Source organism: Chiloscyllium plagiosum, unplaced genomic scaffold, assembly GCF_037043375.1.
Source record: "Chiloscyllium plagiosum isolate Xiang-an unplaced genomic scaffold, Cpla_swu_hap1 HiC_scaffold_3, whole genome shotgun sequence".
In the NCBI taxonomy this organism is placed as follows: domain Eukaryota; kingdom Metazoa; phylum Chordata; class Chondrichthyes; order Orectolobiformes; family Hemiscylliidae; genus Chiloscyllium; species Chiloscyllium plagiosum.
This window is the reverse complement of record NW_028270141.1, coordinates 145,031,680-145,052,960: the sequence shown is the minus strand read 5'-3', so window position 1 is coordinate 145,052,960 and position 21,281 is coordinate 145,031,680. Positions and strand designations below refer to the sequence as shown.

General features: G+C 54.0%; 1 protein-coding gene across 1 annotated transcript in view; it reads right to left on the bottom strand.

Annotated features, from left to right (window-relative positions):
- The window catches only part of rsph9 (radial spoke head component 9), a 77,871-nt gene extending 57,431 nt beyond the window's left edge, over positions 1 to 20,440 (bottom strand). The window contains exon 1 of the mRNA XM_043687257.2: positions 20,060 to 20,440. Coding sequence (XP_043543192.2) covers positions 20,060 to 20,286 — 227 coding nt within the window. The 5' untranslated portion in view covers positions 20,287 to 20,440. The remainder of the gene's footprint in view (positions 1 to 20,059) is intronic.
- Between the last annotated feature and the right edge of the window lie 841 nt (positions 20,441 to 21,281).

The window sequence follows — 21,281 nt, the reverse complement described above, 5'->3', positions numbered from 1 at the left end:
GATCTCTGCTTGCACATGTGCAGAACACAATGCCATGGTCCACCGATCCCGGAAACAGCAATCTCTGCATGTGCAGAACACAGTGACGTGGTACACTGTTCCTGGAAATAACAATCACTGTATGCACAGAACACAACGGCATGGTACACCGTTTCGGCATACAGCAATCTCTGCTTGTGCATGCACGGAACACAATGGCGTGGTACACCGTTCCCGGAAACAACAATCTCTGCATGCACAGAACACAACGGCATGGTACACCATTTCGGCATACAGCAATCTCTGCTTGTGCATGCTCAGAACACAATGGCGTGATACACCGTTCCTAGAAACAGTGATCTCTGCATGCGCAGAACACAATGGTGTGGTATGCCATTCCTGGATACAGCAATCTTTGTGTGTACAGAACACAATGGTGTGGTACACTGTTCCTGGAAACAGCAATCTCTGCATATGCAGAACACAACGGCATGGTACACCGTTCTTGGAAACAGCAATCTCTGAATGCGCAGAATACAATCGCGTGGTTCACCGTTCCTGGATACAGCAATCTCTGCGTGCACAGAACACAAACTCGTGGTACATCGTTCCCAGAAACAGCAACCTCTGCATGCGCAGAACACAACGGTGCGGTATGCCATTCCCAGATACAGCGATCTCTATGTGTGCATGCGCAGAACACAATAGCATGGTACACCGTTCGCAGAAATAGCGATCTCAGCTTGCGCAGAACACAACAGCATAGTACACTGTTCCCAGAAACAGCGATCTCTGCGTGCGCAGAACACGACGGCGTGGTACACCGTTCCCGGAAACAGCGATCTCTGATTGCGCAGAACACAATTGCGTGGTACACCATTCTTGGAAACAGCGAATCTCTGCATGTGCAGAACACAACGACGTGGTACACCGTTCCTGCATGCAGCGATCTCTGCATGCGCAGAACACAATGGCGTAGTACACCGTTCCTGCATACAACGATCTCTGCACGCACAGAACACAATGGCATGGTACACCGTTCCCAGAAACAGCGATCTCTGCCTGCGCAGAACACAACGGCGTGGTACATCATTCCTGCATGCAGCGATCTCTGCACGCGCAGAACACAATGGTGTAGTACACCGTTCCTGCATACAGCGATCTCTGCATGCGCAGAACACAATGGCGTGGTACACCGTTCCCGGAAACAGCGGTCTCTGCATGTGCAGAACACAATGGCGTGGTACACCATTCTTGGAAACAGCAATCTCTGCATGTGCAGAACACAACGGTGTGCTTCACCGTTCCTGCATGCAGCAATCTCTACATGCGCAGAACACAAAGGTGTGGTATGCTGTTTCCGGAAACAGCGATTGCTGCGTGTGCATGCGCAGAACACACGAAACTGTCTTTCTTGGGCATTTTTTGTAAACATCATCCAGATTATAAAAACTGCTATAACTGTTGTTCTGAGAGAGACGACGCGGTCAAGTCCTGCGGTTAGGGTAAGAATCACGCTGCCTCTCCCAAAAGCTTTTGATTTAATAAATTTGATTGACTTGCTTCTAAATTTGAGTTTTATTAATTTTACTACAACAAATTGGCGGTGTGCGCAGAGTCCTGTTTACTGTCCTGGGTAGGGTGGCCACCTCCCAGGATTTGGGGCAGGATATCAGACAAAAGCAGGTCAAATTACAGAAGCTGTTGATCTGGTAAGAGTGAATGAGAGAGTGTTTGTTGTGTGGTCTTCGAGTTGAGTCATACTCAGTGTGATTGTTCCTGTCTGAGATAAAGGCCTAGATTAAATAAGCGGGATACAGGGAAATGATCACTCCCTAAAACAGGCATCGCCGGACTCCGATAGGAACAATTCAGGGTGAGATGCAGCCGGTGGGAAAACACACAGCCATCGTGGCTGGTGGGTAAATGCGATTGACCAACAGAGGATCTGTGAGTATAAACCTCAGTGTTATGGGAGGACAGGGAGATCAATAGGGACCTCCGGGGTCTCTCATTAACCAGTATATGATAGACAGACATTCACTCATTAGACAGATGACAAAGATTGGATGGGAACCATCCCAGACCCTAGATCAACAGCAAAATTGGCTCACGGGCGAAAAGGAAGATAAGACCAAGAAAATAGGTGTCCTTTTGGCCCATCAATTGGCTAGCCTCATAGGTCAATTGTTGTGGTTCTGTTCGCCGAGCTGGAAATTTTTGTTGCAAACGTTTCGTCCCCTGTCTAGGTGACATGCTCAGTGCTTGGGAGCCTCCTGTGAAGCGCTTCTGTGGTGTTTCTTCCGGCATTTATAGTGGCCTGTCCCTGCCGCTTCCGGTTGTCAGTTTCAGCTGTCCGCTGTAGTGGCCGGTATATTGGGTCCAGGTCGATGTGTTGATGTTCATGGATGCGGATCGTTAGCTGTCTTCCTGTTTGCAAAACTAATGTAGTGTACAAAATCCCATGCAAGGACTGCACAAAACACTATATAGGACAAACAGGAAGACAGCTAACGATCCGCATCCATGAACATCAACTAGCCACGAAACGCCACGACCAGCTATCCTTAGTAGCCACACACGCAGAGGACAAGCAACATGAATTCGACTGGGACAACACTACCATTATAGGGCAAGCCAAACAAAGAACAGCCAGGGAATTCCTACAAGCATGGCACTCATCCACAAACTCCATCAACAAACACATCGACCTGGAACCAATATACCGGCCACTACAGCGGACAGCTGAAACTGACAACCGGAAGCGGCAGGGACAGGCCACTATAAATGCCGGAGGAAACACCACAGAAGCGCTTCACAGGAGGTTCCCAAGCACTGAGGATGTCACCTAGACAGGGGACGAAACGTTTGCAACAAAAATTTCCAGCTCGGCGAACAGAACCACAACAACGAGCACCCGAGCTACAAATCTTCACCCAAACTTTGAACTCATAGGTCAGACTTTGGAATCCACAAGGAAATGAACCGAGGAAAAACAAATACTTCAATCCCAACTAAGGGAACTGGAATAGAAAAATCAGTTCCTGGAGGATAGTCAGTGGGGTTCATTGCCACCTTATCATACCCAGAAGAGCCTGATCACATCACCTGAACCATCGGAACACCCTCCGAGGAAATTAACTTAGCCCCAGTAACTTGCAGTGGGGAAGGAACCAACGCATATGCAAAATTTAAGCCATTTACACCAGGTGAATTGCAACAGATCCTAGCTTCCCTGGGTCACTTACAGTCTCGCAGTAACAATGCGAAGTTGTGGGTTGAATTAGATACTATCTAGGTGGGCCACCAATACATTTAAGGGATATCCACCAACTGGTGCGGGCTGTTTACCCTCGGAACAATTGGCGTCTCGTATTTGACGGGTCTGACATAGCCGATGCCCCACAGCAACAAAGTCAAGATTATAGGAGAAGCAGACGGACCCAGGGTACGCCTATTAAAGCAGATATAAAGGACCAGCAGGAGCCCTTCGGCAGACTTAAGGCCGAAATCCAGCGTGTTCTGGGGAAACTGCCCATCGATGGGAAAAAATAACACCAAACAACAGAAGGGGGAGGGCACCTCTGAATATGGGGAATGACTCTTTCGGGTCTACCAAGTATTCTCAGGGATTCCCCAGACAGGTTGCTCTGACCGGGCACTTATTGAGGCTTTCAAGGACAGGCTGTCTCCCGCGCACGAGGCAGTCATAAAAATGGGGGTCATCATTCTCCAAGACTGTGACACCCTGGTAGAATGGATAACAGGCGTTAAGAAGGACACAGGAGGAAAACCTTCTGTGCGCATAAAGCAGGAAAACCTAGCCGTCGTCACAAAGACAAAATCCAGACCCATGTGTCACAACTGTGGCAAGATAGGCGACATTGTCCGGGATTGTAGGGGGAGGAAACAGAACGGAAGCCCACTTCTGTCTGTCACTACTGTGGCAATAGGGGCCACTCTGAAGACACTTGTTTGGAAACCAACAAACACCAAGAATACATTGGACTGACGTCTGGTGATAAGGAGAGAAGGACTTGTGTCTGCAATGGTAGGGGGCAAACAGTGTGAGATGCTAGTGGGCACAGGAGCCTCCATATCTATTACTGACCTACCCTTGCCCATAACTAACAAAATTATTTATGTGAAGGGGATTAATGGACAATGATCCCCTGCGTACTTGAGTGAGACCAGTCTAGTAGAAATCAATAACCTGTATATTCCGATGCGATTTTATGTGCGTAAAAATAATGAAGGAACTATTATGGGAAATGATTTAATGAATGAGTACACAGCCCTTATAAACTGTGGAAAGGGTGAATTAACCTGGCCCCATCCCGAAGGGAGAAAGGAAATATTGGAGACTTATGCAAGCCACTTGAGCACTGTCCAAGTCTCCTCCTCTATGGGACATGATTGGCAGTTAGAGGATAATGGCTTTGGTGCCATTTGCACCTCTGTCCTAGGGGTATGGGTGGAGACTAAATTAGATACAGGTTTGATTAAAATCGACCCCATAGTCGTGGCGGGTCTGGAACACATGCCACACCGCCAATACCCCATAAAACCTGAAGCCAGAAGGGCAGTTGTGGAAACTGTGAAAGGATTCGTGGAGAGGGAACTTCTCAGAGAGACTACCAACACTACTAATTCCCCCACATGGCCGGTCAGTAAACCTGACGGACAATACCATCTCACAATTGATTATACCGCCCTAAACAGGATCACTCCTAAATTACACCCTATAGTCGCCAGTCCATCCACAATCTTAAATAGACTCTCCCTGACCCACAAACTCTTTACTGTACTGGATATTGTGAATGGATTCTAGTCTATCCCCCTCCATTGTGACTCCCAAGATAAGTTTGCATTTACCATCAGGGATAAACAGTATACTTGGACCAGACTTCCCGAGGGATTCCAAAATAGTCCAGCCATCTTTCACCATGTAATGAGTGAGGTACTCAGGGAGATCAACCTGCCCCACGGCACTACGATACTCCAATATATCGATGACATCATCCTGGCTTCTGAATCCAAACCAAGACATTAGGATGCACTATGCTTAGTCCTGAAGCACTTGCAGGACAGAGGGTTAAAAGCCAGCCCAAAGAATGCTCCAATTGGGAAAACTAAAGTTCTTTACTTGGGACATTTAATTTCCCAAGGCACGAAAAAAATGCCTGCAGACAAGAAGACAGCTATATAACAGATGCCACGGCCTGAGACAGTCCGTGGTGTGAGAGAGGTCTTGGGCTTGTTTAATTACTGCAGGAATTTTATCCCTCAGTTTGCCTAAGTTGTCGAGCCCATACAGTGATTAGCAAAAAGGGGATAAACCTGCAACAGACCCAGTTGACTGGGGAACGGAGCAAGACGACTCCTATACAAAACTGAAAGTGGAGTTAATATCAGCACCGGGACTGGGATTACCAGATGCTAGTGAAGACTTCCACATTTACTGCAATGATGAGGGAGGTTTTTACTCGGCAGTAGTAACTCAGCTCCATGGTGATAAACAGTGACCTATAGGGGTTCTGGATCAGTGGTGCTGGAAGAGCACAGCAATTCAGGCAGCATCCGACGAGCAGCATCTCGTCGGATGCTGCCTGAATTGCTGTGCTCTTCCAGCACCACTGATCCAGAATCTGGTTTCCAGCATCTGCAGTCATTGTTTTTACCTCAGTGACCTATAGGGTACTACTCCACTGCTGAGTGTCCTGTAGTGAACGGCTTGCCCAGATGTATAGCTGCTTTAGACTGTGCTGCATGGGCTCTGAGAGTCAGTGAGCCTATTGTGATGACAGGGAATATAGTCTTGCATACCAAACACACCCTCATAGAAATGTTAAATAAGGGAAAATTACGTACAGTTTCTAACATGAGAACGGCAAAATGGGAGGCTGTTCTTTTGCCACCAACCAATCCATTACCACTGTGCAAAGATACCCAGGAAAACCCAGCAGAAGGGATGTTAGGTGATGGTGAAACACGAGTGTCGGAATATGGACAATGAAGTGGAGGAAAGGTAAAGTAAGAGGAAAGTGGAGGCACCAGATGGGACCCTGTTTGTGGATGGCTCGCAGATATATGTAGATGGGTTGCCACGAACAGGATGGGCAGTAGGGAACACGCAACTACAAGTTGTCCGAGCAGGTACAATAGAGGGAGGCCTGTCAGCCCAGGTGGCAGAGTTAGTGGCCCTCACCCAGGCCTTCACGCAGTACTCTGACAAACACTGAGGTCCTGCCTGCTATACTCATGCGACTCCATTCCACCACAAGCTGGTTGACTGGTTTGACCCCTTATGAGCTGAGTTGCTTAGGGCAAAGCAACTGGCCGAGTCCATCATCATGGGGGATTCCATAGTTGGCCTTCTCTGCGACAGAATACGTCACTATGTGCTCGAACTGAGCGTCCAGCTGAAGGAGATGCAGAAAACAGTCAGGGACAAACAGAAGGGGGCAGGATGAACAGAGGCATTTAGAGGATTGTCCACAAGTCAATCGGCAGATAGTAAGGTTATGATTAGAACTCAACCCGTTAAAGCTGGCTTTGCCCCTAGGTGGAATGGTCCCTATGAGGTTATCATTGCGGTGACCGTGTGCCTGTAATGACATGCGAGGGAAGGGAGTCTGGAAACATGGGACACAACTGAAGAAATATACAGACACTGTTTGATGATCCCCACCCTCTGCTTTCTTTTCAGACTGACTCCTCTCGAGGCCTGCTGACATTGTTTGTGTGTGTATGCGGTTGTTGTGAATGGACCAAGAGTGCGGGCTATTGCGCGTGGGCGGTTTAGCTTTTGGACCATTGTATAACTCCGTTCAGTAAGCTCTGGGATGTTTCTGTTTGTTTTGCTTTCGCCCTTTGCCTAGTAGCACCGAAGGAATTGTGCCGACCTAGGTACTGTTCACTGGAGTAGGTGTGGGTTACATGCAAATACTTACTTACACATGTCCTATATACACGTGCAGCAAAATAACACCTCTAAATGCTGGGTCTGTACTCGAATCCCTGCACACTCTTGTGGGGGGATCCCCTGAGACCTATTCCGTTTAATAAATCAGAAACGGTGAAATGGTGGTTGGACTGGGAAGGGGTGGGAGGGGGTAGGCTTGAAAGAGAATCTCACGGATCATTCATGCCAAGCCCTGACTGGACCAATTATGCTGCCAATGATAAGGTCACCTGGGAGACCATGGGTTATAACATGCAAAACTCTAAAGGTTTGTTCCAGCCTCATTACAACCTACGGAATACACCTCCCCCCGCCCCGGCTCTGTCCCTTGCAAACACTACAGGTGAAGGAACGCCCACGGGGACTATTTGTTTTTAAATGTAATCGCACGTCAGGGTGGAATGCTGGAACCAGCGAATGTTCCCATTCCCTCCAGTGGCCAATCGTTTCTTTCTGGAAGTATTCTGAGCCTTGAGGTTGTCAATGTAATTACAAGTAAAACCTGAGGACTTACAATGGTACTTATTTTGTCTGTGGTCTCAAGGCCAACCCTTGGCTCCCTCCAGACTGGTCCAGATCTTGCTACCTTGCCTATGTGGACATTTTTGTTCGCCATTACAGCTCTCTCCGCCTTCATCCCAACCTACACCTACTTCGATTCAAACGGTTCATCACTTAGACTTCTTTATGATCACCTTCCCCGTCTTGGGGACTGCTAAGCCTGCTAGGGAACTGATCAATATGGCCTCAACCTTGGACAGTCTGGCTAATGAGACTGCCGATGGCTTTGCCATCTCCAAGGTGTCAGCTGAGGTTTTTGCCACCTGTACTGTTGCATTGCAGAACCTTTGGCCCTTGACTATTTACTAGCAGCACAATGTGGGACTGTGCTGTTGCTGGCCCTGAGTGTTGCACATCCATTCCGGACACCTCGGACAATCTAGCTAACCTAGCGAATCACATCCGCCTGGATGCTGATAAGAACCAGCAGGAAGGGAAACAGTTTCATGATTATAATCCCCCGGAGTGGCTAGGATGGCAATAAGGCAGATCTTGGGGCTCATACCGTTTGCATGCCATCATCATATTCATTGTTATTGTCATCACTTGTTGTGTTGTTATGGCTGTCCTTAACTCACGTGGTAAAGTTTTGACAGCAAGAATTATGCCGGGTGCTAGCCTCCACGTTGAGTCGCCTTTCTGACCCCACTGATGATTAATGGATGTAGGTGGTCTGTTCATCATGCTGCTGCATGTCTCAGACCAGAAGGTGGGGTCTGAAAACAGAAACTAACTAAAGAAGAAATAACAAAAGACGAAGTACTTTCAGAACACAATGTCATGGTACGTTGTTCCCAGAAACAGCAATCTCTGTGTGCGCACACACAGAAAAAAACATCGTGGCACTTTGTTCCCGGAAACAGTGATCTCTGCGTGCTCATGCACAGAACACAACAGCGTGGTACACCATTCCCGGAAACAGTGATCTCTGCGTGCTCATGCACAGAACACAACAGCGTGGTACACCATTCCCGGAAACAGTGATCTCTGTGTGCACGCACAGAACACAACTTTGTGGTACGCCGTCCCCGGAAATAGCGATCTCTGTGTGCGCATGCACAGAACACAACGGTATGGTACGTTGTTCCCAGAAACTGTGATCTCTGCATCTGCATGCACAGAATACAACACTGGTACATTGTTCCCAGAAACAGTCCTGCATCTGCATGCACAGAACACAATGTGACACGTTGTTCCCAGAAACAGCGATCTCTGCGTGTGCATGCACACAACACAATGGCATGGTACGTTGTTCCCAGAGACAGTGATCTCTGTGTGCGCACACACAGAACACAATGTCGTGGTACATCGTTCCATGAAACAGTGATCTCTGCATGCTCATGCACAGAACAATGTTGAGGTACACCGGTCCCGGAAACAGCGATCTCTGTGTACGCATGCACAGAACAAAACGTCGTGACACACCCTTCCCGGAAACTGCGATCTCTGCATGCACATGCACAGAACACAACAGCGTGGTACGCCACTACCGGAAACAGCAATCTCTACGTGTGCACGCACAGAACACAATGTTGTGGTACATTGCTCTCAGAAACATCGATCTCTGCGTGCTCATGCACAGAATACAACAACTTGGTACGATGTTTCCTGAAACAGCGATCTCTGTGTGTGCATGCACAGAACACAACGGCGTGATACATTGTTCCCTGAAACAGCAATCTCTGTGTGCTCATGCACAGAACACAACAACGTGATAAGCCTTTCCCAGAAACAGAGACCTCTGCATGCTCATGCACAGAACATAATGCCGTGGTACGCTGTTCCCGGAAACAGTGATCTCTGCATGCGCAGAACACAATGTCGTGGTACGTTGTTCCCGTAAACAGTGATCTCTGTGTGCACATACACAGAATACAATGTCGTGGTACGTTGTTCCTGGAAACAGAGATTGCTGCGTGTGCCTGCACAGAACACAATGTCATGGTACGCCATTCCAGAAAACAGTGATCTCTGCATGTTCATGCACAGAACACAACGGCGTGGTACACCGTTCCTAGAAACAGTGACCTCTGTGTGCGCAGAACACAACCTCGAGGAATGTTGTTCCCAGAAACAGCGATTTCTGTGTGCGCATGCACAGAAGACAACGTCGTGGTACACCATTCCCGGAAACAGCGATCTCTGCGCGCACATGCACAGAACACAATGTCGTGGTACACCATTCCCGGAAACAGAGATCTCTTTGTGCGGATGCACACAACACAACGGCATGGTATGTTGTTCCCGGAAACAGTGATTTCTGCGTGTGCATGCATACAACACAATGGCGTGGTATGTTGTTCCCAGAAACAGTGATCGCTGCGTGTGCATGCACAGTACACAACGGCGCGGTACGTTGTTTTCAGAAACAGCGATCTCTGTGTGCGCATGCACAGAACACGTCAAAGTACGTTGTTCCCGGAAACAGCAATCTCTGCGTGTGCATGCACACAACACAATGGTGTGGTACATTGCTCCCGGAAACAGCGATCTCTGTGTGTGCATTCACAGAACACAACATCGTGGTACGTTGTTCCTGGAAACTGTGATGCCTGCGTGTGGATGCACAGAACACAACGGCGCGGGACATTGTTCCTGGAAACTGTGATGTCTGCGCGCTCATGCACAGAACACAATGGCGTGGTACGTTGTTCCCAGAAACAGTAATCTCTGTGTGTGGATACACAGAACACAATGGTGTGGGACGTTGTTCCCAGAAACAATGATGTCTGTGTGCGCATGCACAGAACACAAAGGCGCGGGACGTTGTTCCCAGAAACAGTAATCTCTGTGTGTGGATACACAGAACACAATGGTGTGGGACGTTGTTCCCGGAAACTGTGATGTCTGCATGCGCATGCACAGAACACAATGTTGTGGTACGCCGTTCCCAGAAAGAGCGATCTCTGCGTCCGCATGTACAGAACACAATGGTGTGATACATTGTTCCCGGAAACAGTGATCGCTGCATGTGCATGCACAGAACACAATGGCGTGGTACGTTGTTCCCAGAAACAGCAATCACTGCGTGTGCATGCACAGAACACAACGTCGTGGTACACCGTTCCCGGAAACAGAGATCTCTGCGTGTGCATGCACAGAACACAAAGTTGTCGTATGTTGTCCCCGGAAACAGCGATCTCTTCCAAACTGCTATAGATATTGAATGTGGGGAAGTAGATGGTGACATCTTGAAGAATATCCATATTACAGAGGAGGAAGTGCTGGATGTCTTGAAACGCATAAAGGTGGATTAATCCCCAGGACCTGATCAAATGTACTTTAGAACTCTGTGGGAAGCTAGGGACGTGATTGCTGGGCCCCCGTTGAGAAATTTGTATCACTGATAGTCACAGGGGAGATGCCAGAAGACTGCAGCTTGCCTAACGTGGTATCATTATTTAAGAAAGGTGGTAAGGACAAGCCAGGGAACTAGAGACCGGTGAGCCTGATGTCGGCGGTGGGCAAGTTGTTGGAGGGAATCCTGAGAGACAGGTTTACAAGTATTTGGAAAGGCAAGGACATATTAGGGATAGTCAACATGGCTTTGTGTGTGGGAAATCATGTCTCACAAACTTGATTGAGTTCTTTGAAAAAATAACAAAGAAGACTGATGAGGGCAGAGCGATGGACTTGATGTCTATGGACTTCAGTAAGGCATTCGACAAGGTTCCCCATGGGAGACTGGTGAGCAAGGTTAAATCTCATGGAATACAGGGAAAACTAGCCACTTGGATACAGAACTGATTCGAAGGTAGAAGACAGAGGGTGATGGTGGAGGGCTGTTTTTCAGACTGGAGGCCTGTGACCAGCGGAGTGTCACAAGAATCGGTGCTGGGTCTACTGCTTTTCGTCATTCATATAAAAAATTTGGATATGAAGTATAGTTAGTAAGCTTGCAGATGACACCAAAGTTGGAAGTGTAGCGGACAGCGAAGAAGATTACCTCAGAATACAAAGGGTTCTTGATCAGACGGGCCAATGGGCAGAAGGAGTTTAATTGAGATAAATGTGAGGTGCTCCATTTTGGGAAAGTAAATCTTAGCAGGACTTATACATTTAATGGTAAGGTCTTAGGGAGTGTTACTGAACAAAGAGACCTTGGAGTGCAAGTTCATAGCTCCTTGAAAGTAGAGACACAGGTAGATAGGATAGTGAAGAAGGCGTTTGGTATGCTTTTCTTTATTGGTTAGAGCATTGAGTATGGGAGGTCATGTTGCGGCTGTACAGGACATTGGTTAGGCCACTTTTGGAATACTGCGTGCAATTCTGGTCTCCTTCCTATCGGAAGGATGTTGTGAAACTTGAAAGGGTTCAGAAAAGATTTACAAGGATGTTGCCAGCGTTGAAGGACTTGAATTATGGGAAGAGGCTGAATAGGCTATGGCTGTTTTCTCTGGAGCATCGAAGGCTGAGGGGTGACCTCATAGAGGTTTATAAAATAATGAGGGGCATGGATAGGATAAATAGACAAAGTCTTTTCCCTGGGGTGGGGGAGTCCAGAACTAGGTGGCATATGTTTAGGGTGAGAGGGGAAAGATATTAAAGGGACCTAAGGGGCAACTTTTCACGCAGAGAGTGGGGCATGTATGGAAGAGCTGCCATAGGAAGTGGTGGAGGATGGTATAACTGCAACATTTAAAAGGCATCTGGATGGGAATATGAATAGGAAGGGTATGGAGGGATATGGGCCAAGTGCTGGCAAGTGGGACTCGATTCATTTAGGATATCTGGTCAGCATGGACGAGTGGGACTGAAGGGTCTATTTCCATGCTGTACATCTCTATGACTCTCTGCTGCAGCACTACGGTATATCTCTGCAAAACAACTTACTCCTTACCTCTCCTCCATTTCCCATTCCAAAAATCTGCCTCAGGATACACAACACTGCTGATTAGAAATTTCTTCCTCATTATTGTTTGAGAGATGTGCGTTCAACCCAGAATTATTGTAGGTCATGGCAAACTGCCAGAATCAGTGAGCCATATCGTCTATATTCTGTGGATGATATCATGGGGCCAGACAGGCTAAGCAATTTTTCCAGCATTTTGGGCTGACTAGTGCTATTAAAATAACCTCCATATAAAATAGTTCCAAATAGCTGTAATATAGGAAATATAATCAAATAAACATACTGATTATATTTGGCACCACAATCAAAACTGACATTTCTCACAGGACTTTGTCATCTTGGACAGCATCCATTATTTTGGCAATGTTTTCCCTAAAGCAGTGGGATAACAAAGTAACATCCTCGGCCCAACCATCCCCATGCTGCTTCAGTATAAGATCTAAATGGGGATGCAACTCAATAATTGGGAAATGTTCAGCATTATTTGCAACTCAGATACTGAAGCAGTCCATGACCATATGCAGCAAGATCTGGACAATATCCAAGAAAAGAGGCAAGTAACATTAGCACCATACACATTCCAATCAAATCCCAATCAAAATGCAGATTAAAGTCACCTATAATAGATCTACTGCCTTCGTTACATGCCCTCATTATCTCCTGGTTTAATCTCAGTCTAACTGTATAGCTACTGTTCGGAGGCCTATAGATTACTCCTCCCCGTGTCTTCTTTCCCTTTTTATTTCTTACCTCCAACCATGAGTTGAACATCTTCTGTTTCAAGATCATTTCTTGCTATCGTACTTATTCCAATCTGTATCAACAATGCTATCCCACCATCTTTTCTTTCCTGCCTGTGTTATAGACCAGGCCAGACCCCCTCAACACATTTCAAGAAGGGAGCCCACACCCTAACCTTTCTCGTTGTTTTGAGCAGATGTAAAATGGATATTCCATGAGTGAAGCAGCTGGTCAAAATCCCTTGGTTTTAAACAAAATAGAAATTACTTAGAGTACTAAATGAAACACAAACCAAAGAGAACAGAATACAGAATAACTTTAGCTATCAGAAAACTCAACAGACTATCCCAACCTAATGATGCTGTTCCAAATTCCTGCAACAATCCCCATAAACACCACTTGGCAAAAAAAGAAAAATCAACACAGGGTCTTACAGTAGAGAGAGCGAGAGATGGCAGAGAGATTCAGCATGGAACACCTTCTTCCATGGAGCTGTGTCTTTGAACAGCAGCCTCAAAAACTGATTGCTCGCTCTGAACAGCCAAACTGCCAAAACCAAACCAAACCATAGAAAAGCTGAGCTGGGAGAACAGGTCCCTCCTCTTTCACTGCACAAGTGTTTTTTAAAACTTCCTAAAAGCCTTATCTCATTGTTAACTTTCGCAATATCTGTAATCTTTATTAAATTTCGGCACCTCTGCATTAAGACCCCCTCTGAAAAAATCCAAGGACAATATAACCTTGTTAAAGGAGCAGCATAGTCACACCTGTCCTTTCAAAATGTTACATACACCTGAATATTTGGTTTCCAACTTTAATCTCTTGTATTCATGTGTGTGTAATGGCTATAAGATTATACTTGTTAACATGTAATGTGTGATTAATTCATCTATTTTGTTCTGAATAGTATATGCATTCAAGTCAAGACTGATCAATTTGCTTTTTTACCAATATTTCCCTTTTTGACCCTATTTACTATGTACCATTATCCAAATAGCTGCCCTTTAATGCTGTTATCTTCTCTTGCTTTGGAAGCCTACGTTTCTCCTCTTCCAAACCCCCACCCACTAATCTCTATAGATAAGGTTATTCGACTCACCAAGACACTGGTCACTGCATGGTTGAAGTGAAGCTCATCCAACTAAAACAGCTGCCTCCTACCCAGTGCTGGTACCAGTGCCCCATGAACTGAAAGCCATTTGACACATGACTTTATTCACCCTATGCCTCTGGCTCAGGTAGTAATCCAGTTCCAGTCATCCAGTTGGGAGTTCTGCTTTTCAATTTAGCTCCTAAACTATCAAAGTCTTTCAGCAAAACCTCTTTTCCAGTCTTAACAAGGTCATTGGCACCAATGTGGATGACAACTGCTAGATCCCTCCCCAAGTTCTTCTCCACCCCAAGGAGATGTCCCTAATCCTGGCACTGGGTAGGTAACACAGTCTTCAGGATATTCACTTTTAGTTGCATTTAGTGTTTGAAGTATTCAGGATTTAAGAGTTAGTAGGGAGAATATGCATTGAGTCTCTCACTGCAGGTGTTTTCTTTGCTCCAACCCAACTACCCAACCCCACCATAGCCCTCCGTACCCTACACTCCAACCCGCCTCCAACCTACAGCCCAAACCACCCCCCACCCCAACATCTCAGGCAGCCCTACATCTACATACGCAATCCAGTTGCCCCACGCATACACATACCCTTATACGCAAAACACCCATATCCTTCCACCCACCTATCCCTCCATACCCATACTCCACATCCCCATACCCTATAGTCACATAACCCTCACTCCCATACAGCCCCCATTGCTGAACACAACCACACCTATACCCCAATCCCCCTCACATCCATACACATCTGTACCTCATACCTCACACCCCCATGGTCCAAACACCCACACCACATAGAATGCATCTGTACATCCACATACCTCACTACATCCATACCCCAAATCCCCCTTCACATTCCAGTCACCCCACATCATACTTCATTCCCCAATGTCACATCCCCTATTACCCCTATCCCCACCCTTATATTCCCCCATCTACCCAAACTCCCCATATCCCATCTCCCCCCATATTCTCATCCCTCTGCCCCATCTCCATATCCTCACCCCCTCTCTCCCCACCCCCATATCCCATCACCCCCACCCTCATCTCTTCACCCACATATCCCCATCCCACATCTCCATACTCCCTGCCCTTCCATTCCCCAATCTCCCCCATGATCTCTCTACCCCCACCCCCCCATTCTCCCCTCCCCCCACCCCCCCATTCTCCCCTCCCCCCACTCCCCCATTCTCCCCTCCCCACCCCCATCATTCTCCCCTCCCCACCCCCACCCCCATTCTCCTCTCCCTCACACCCAACATTCTCCCCTCCCCCACCCCCATCATTCCCCTTCCCTACCCCACCCCCATCATTCTCCTTCCCCCACCCCCCCATCATTCCCCTCCCCCCACCCCCTCATCATTCCCCTCCCCCCACCCCCCCATCATTCCCCTCCCCCCACACCCCATCATTCCCCTCCCCCCACCCCCCCATCATTCCCCTCCCCCACCCCCCCATCATTTCCCTTTCCCAACCCCCCATCATTCCCCTTCCCCCATCCCCCACCATTCCCCTTTCCCAACCCCCCATCATCCCCCTCCTCCTCCCCCCATTCCCCTTTCCCAACCCCCCATCATCCCCCTCCCTCTCCCTCCCCCCTCTCTCCCTCTCCCCCTCCCTCCCTTCCCCCCTTCCCCCTCCTCCCCTCTCTCCCTCCTTCCCCCTCCCCCTCCCTCCCCCTCCTCCCCCCTTCCCCTCCCTCCCCCTCCTCCCCCCTCTCTCCCCCCCACCTCCCCCTCCCCTCCCCACCTCCCCCTCCCCTCCCCACCTCCCCCTCCCCCTCATCGTCCCTCCCTCCCATCGTCCCCGTCCTCCCCCTCCCTCCCCCTCATCGTCCCCCCCATCGTCCCCGTCCTCTCCCTCCCCCCCATCGTCCCTCCCCTCTCCCCCCCCAGCATCCCTCCCCTCCCCCCCCTCCCCCACCCCCCCATCATTTCCCTTTCCCAACCCCCCATCATTCCCCTTCCCCCATCCCCCACCATTCCCCTTTCCCAACCCCCCATCATCCCCCTCCTCCTCCCCCCATTCCCCTTTCCCAACCCCCCATCATCCCCCTCCCTCTCCCTCCCCCCTCTCTCCCTCTCCCTCCCCCCCCTCTTCCCCCTCCCTCCCTTCCCCCCTTCCCCCTCCTCCCCTCTCTCCCTCCTTCCCCCTCCCCCTCCCTCCTCCTCCTCCCCCCTTCCCCTCCCTCCCCCTCCTCCCCCCTCTCTCCCCCCCACCTCCCCCTCCCCTCCCCACCTCCCCCTCCCCCTCATCGTCCCTCCCTCCCATCGTCCCCGTCCTCCCCCTCCCCCTCCCTCCCCCTCATCGTCCCCCCCATCGTCCCCGTCCTCTCCCTCCCCCCCATCGTCCCTCCCCTCTCCCCCCCCAGCGTCCCTCCCCTCCCCCCCTCCCCCTCATCGTCCCCCCCTTCTCCCCCTCCCCCATCGCCCCCCCTCCCCCTCCCCCTATCGTCCGCCCCTCCCCCTCCCCCCATCGTCCCCCCCTCCCCCTCCCCCCAATCGTCCCCCCTCCCCCCATCGTCCCCCCTCCCCCTCCCCCCATCGCCCCCCCATCGTCCCCCCCTCCCCCTCCCCCCCATCGTCCCTCCCCCCCCTCCCCCCATCCCTCCCCATCGTCCCTCCCCCTCCCCCTCCCCCCCATCGTCCCCGCTCCCCCTCCCCCCCATCGTCCCCCCTCCCCCTCCCCCCCATCGCCCCCCCTCCCCCCCATCGTCCCCCCCTCCCCCTACCCCCCATCCCTCCCCATCGTCCCTCCCCCTCCCCCCCATCGCCCCCCTCCCCCCCATCGTCCCCCCCATCGTCCCTCCCCCCCCTCCCCCCCACCATCGTCCCGTCCCCTCCCCCCATCGTCCCTCCCCCTCCCCCCCCCCACCATCGTGCCTCCCCTCACCCTCCACCCCTCCCCCCATCCCTCCCCATCGTCCCTCCCCCTCCCCCTCCCCCCCATCGTCCCCCCTCCCCCCATCGTCCCTCCCCCCCTCCCCCCTCCCCCCATCGTCCCTCCCCCCCTCCCCCCCCTCCCCCCCATCCCCCCCCATCGTCCCCCCCTTCCCCCCCCCATCGTCCCACCCTTCCCCCCCCCATCGTCCCCCCCTTCCCCCCCCATCGTCCCTCCCCTCCCCCTCCCCCCATCGTCCCTCCCCCTCCCCCCCCCATCGTCCCTCCCCCTCCCCCCCCCACCATCGTCCCGTCCCCTCCCCCCCCCACCATCGTCCCGTCCCCTCCCCCCATCGTCCCTTCCCCTCCCCCCCCCACCATCGTCCCTCCCCTCCCCCTCCCCCCCATCGTCCCTCCCCTCCCCCTCCCCCCCATCGTCCCTCCCCTCCCCTCCCCTCCCCCTCCCCCCCATCGTCCCTCCCCTCCCCTCCCCTCCCCCTCCCCTCCCCCTCCCCTCCCCGCTCCCCCTCCCCCCCATCGTCCCCCCTCCCCCTCCCCCCCATCGCCCCCCCTCCCCCCCATCGTCCCCCCCTCCCCCTACCCCCCATCCCTCCCCATCGTCCCTCCCCCTCCCCCCCATCGCCCCCCTCCCCCCCATCGTCCCCCCCATCGTCCCTCCCCCCCCTCCCCCCCATCGTCCCTCCCCCCCTCCCCCCATCCCTCCCCATCGTCCCTCCCCCCCCCCCCATCGCCCCCCCTCCCCCCCATCGTCCCCCCTCCCCCCATCGTCCCTCCCCCCCTCCCCCCCATCCCTCCCCATCGTCCCCCCCCTCCCCCCCATCGTCCCCCCCTTCCCCCCCCATCGTCCCCCCCTTCCCCCCCCCCATCGTCCCACCCTTCCCCCCCCATCGTCCCCCCCTTCCCCCCCATCGTCCCTCCCCTCCCCCTCCCCCCATCGTCCCTCCCCTCCCCCTCCCCCCATCGTCCATCCCCTCCCCTTCCCCCCCATCGTCCCTCCCCTCCCCCTCCCCCCCATCGTCCCTCCCCTCCCCCTCCCCCCCATCGTCCCTCCCCTCCCCTCCCCTCCCCCTCCCCCCCATCGTCCCTCCCCTCCCCCTCCCCCCCATCGTCCCTCCCCTCCCCTCCCCCTCCCCCCCATCGTCCCTCCCCTCACCCTCCCCCCCAATCGTCCCCTCCCCCCCATCGTCCCCTCCCCCTCCCCCCCATCGTCCCTCCCCCTCATCGTCCCCTCCCCCTCCCCCCCATCGTCCCTCCCCCTCATCGTCCCTCCCCTCCCCCTCCCCCCCATCGTCCCCCCCATCCCCCTCCCCCCCATCGTCCCCCCCTCCCCCTCCCACCCATCGTCCCTCCCCCCCCTCCCCCCCATCCCTCCCCATCGTCCCTCCCCCCCATCGCCCCCCCTCGCCCCCATCGTCCCTCCCCCCCTCCCCCCATCCCTCCCCATCGTCCCTCCCCCTCCCCCCCATCATCCCCCCCTTCCCCCCCATCGTCCCCCCCTTCCCCCCCCCATCGTCCCCCCCTTCCCCCCCATCGTCCCCCCCTTCCCCCCCCATCGTCCATCCCCCCCCATCGTCCATCCCCCCCCTCCCCCCATCGTCCATCCCCTCCCCCTCCCCCCCATCGTCCCTCCCCTCCCCCTCCCCCCCATCGTCCCTCCCCTCACCCTCCCCCCCAATCGTCCCCTCCCCCCCATCGTCCCTCCCCCTCCCCCCCCCCCACCATCGTCCCGTCCCCTCCCCCCATCGTCCCTCCCCCTCCCCCCCCCCCACCATCGTGCCTCCCCTCACCCTCCACCCCTCCCCCCATCCCTCCCCATCGTCCCTCCCCCTCCCCCTCCCCCCCATCGTCCCCCCTCCCCCCATCGTCCCTCCCCCCCTCCCCCCTCCCCCCATCGTCCCTCCCCCCCTCCCCCCCCTCCCCCCCATCCCCCCCCATCGTCCCCCCCTTCCCCCCCCCCCATCGTCCCACCCTTCCCCCCCCCATCGTCCCCCCCTTCCCCCCCCATCGTCCCTCCCCTCCCCCTCCCCCCATCGTCCCTCCCCCTCCCCCCCCCATCGTCCCTCCCCCTCCCCCCCCCACCATCGTCCCGTCCCCTCCCCCCCCCACCATCGTCCCGTCCCCTCCCCCCATCGTCCCTTCCCCTCCCCCCCCCCACCATCGTCCCTCCCCTCCCCCTCCCCCCCATCGTCCCTCCCCTCCCCCTCCCCCCCATCGTCCCTCCCCCTCCCCCCCATCGTCCCTCCCCTCCCCTCCCCCTCCCCCCCATCGTCCCTCCCCTCCCCTCCCCTTCCCCTCCCCCTCCCCCCCATCGTCCCTCCCCTCACCCTCCCCCCCAATCGTCCCCTCCCCCCCATCGTCCCCTCCCCCTCCCCCCCATCGTCCCTCCCCCTCATCGTCCCTCCCCTCCCCCTCCCCCCCATCGTCCCCCCCTCCCCCTCCCCCCCATCGTCCCCCCCCTCCCCCTCCCACCCATCGTCCCTCCCCTCCCCCTCCCACCCATCGTCCCTCCCCCCCCTCCCCCCCATCCCTCCCCATCGTCCCTCCCCCCCATCGCCCCCCCTCCCCCCCATCGTCCCTCCCCCCCTCCCCCCATCCCTCCCCATCGTCCCTCCCCCTCCCCCCCATCATCCCCCCCTTCCCCCCCCATCGTCCCCCCCTTCCCCCCCCATCGTCCCTCCCCCCATCGTCCCCCCCTTCCCCCCCCCATCGTCCATCCCCCCCCCTTCCCCCCCCCATCGTCCATCCCCCCCCCTTCCCCCCCCATCGTCCATCCCCCCCCCATCGTCCATCCCCCCCTCCCCCCATCGTCCCTCCCCCCTCCCCTCCCCCTCCCCCTCCCCCCCATCGTCCCTCCCCTCACCCTCCCCCCCATCGTTCCCCCCCCAATCGTTCCCCCCCCAATCGTTCCCCCCCCATTCCCCTCTCCCCTCCCCCACCCCGGCCCGTTATACCTGTACAGGCTCTTCCTGCCCCTCAGCTCGTCCGTCTCCACTCCAGTCACGATGAAGTAGTCGGCGGTCAGGCCCAAGATCTTGCCCCAGAAGTAGACCCGGCTGAACTTGTAGTTCTTCTTGACGATCTCCAGGGAGACCTGCAGCGTGGCCCTCTGCTCGGGGCTCAGCACCAGCCCGATACTGGCCACCAGTGGCAGGTATTGGTGCAGGTACTCGGCCTGCATGGCGCCCGGGGCCCTGGGCAACTGTGTGGCTCCCCGCGGGTCCCCGGATGTGCCCCTGTGTGGCTCCCCGCGGGTCCCCGGATGTGCCCCTGTGTGGCTCCCCGCGGGTCCCCGTATGTGCCCCTGTGTGGCTCCCCGCGGGTCCCCGGATGTGCCCCTGTGTGGCTCCCCGCGGGTCCCCGTATGTGCCCCTGTGTGGCTCCCCGCGGGTCCCCGTATGTGCCCCTGTGTGGCTCCCCGCGGGTCCCCGGATGTGCCCCTGTGTGGCTCCCCGCGGGTCCCCGGATGTGCCCCTGTGTGGCTCCCCGCGGGTCCCCGTATGTGCCCCTGTGTGGCTCCCCGCGGGTCCCCGTCCGCGTGCCGGATCCCGGTTGCCAGGGGTAACCCGCCTCTCCTCAGCGTCGCTTCCAAGGTTACTGTTGCCGGGCGACGCAAGGGTGAGAGGTCAGTGCGGCAGCAACTCCCTCCCTCCCATTCCACCACATCTCTCTCTCGACCAGGTAGGTGGCTGCTCTGTAGCTAGATGCTGCTCTCTCTCTCTCTCTATATATATATATATATACTGTGTGCTGTAAATACCTCATGGTGATGGGGATCTCAATTTCCCCATTGGAAAATGTTAGCCAACTCTTGGATCCAGGCAACCTGCCTCAGGAGGCTACTACCTTTGGCATACCCCCAGCTCCACCCCCAGCTTAACTCTGTGTGGTTGTGTGTATTGGGGGCAGTGGCAGTGGTTGGAGCTAAGATGCTAGTTTTCCCCTCCTTGTTGAAAGAACCGCCACCAAACAAAGATTTTGACCTCCTCTGCCAGGCCCGATGGTGCGTTTTGCACCCCTCACATTGAAAGTATCATCAGGAGTAGACCATTCGGCCCTTCGAGACTGCTCTGCCACTCAATGCAACCGTGGCTGACCATCCAACCTCTTTCCCACATAAACTTCCATCATTTTAGCCCTAAGGACTTTACCTAACACCTTAGTGAAAACATTCAA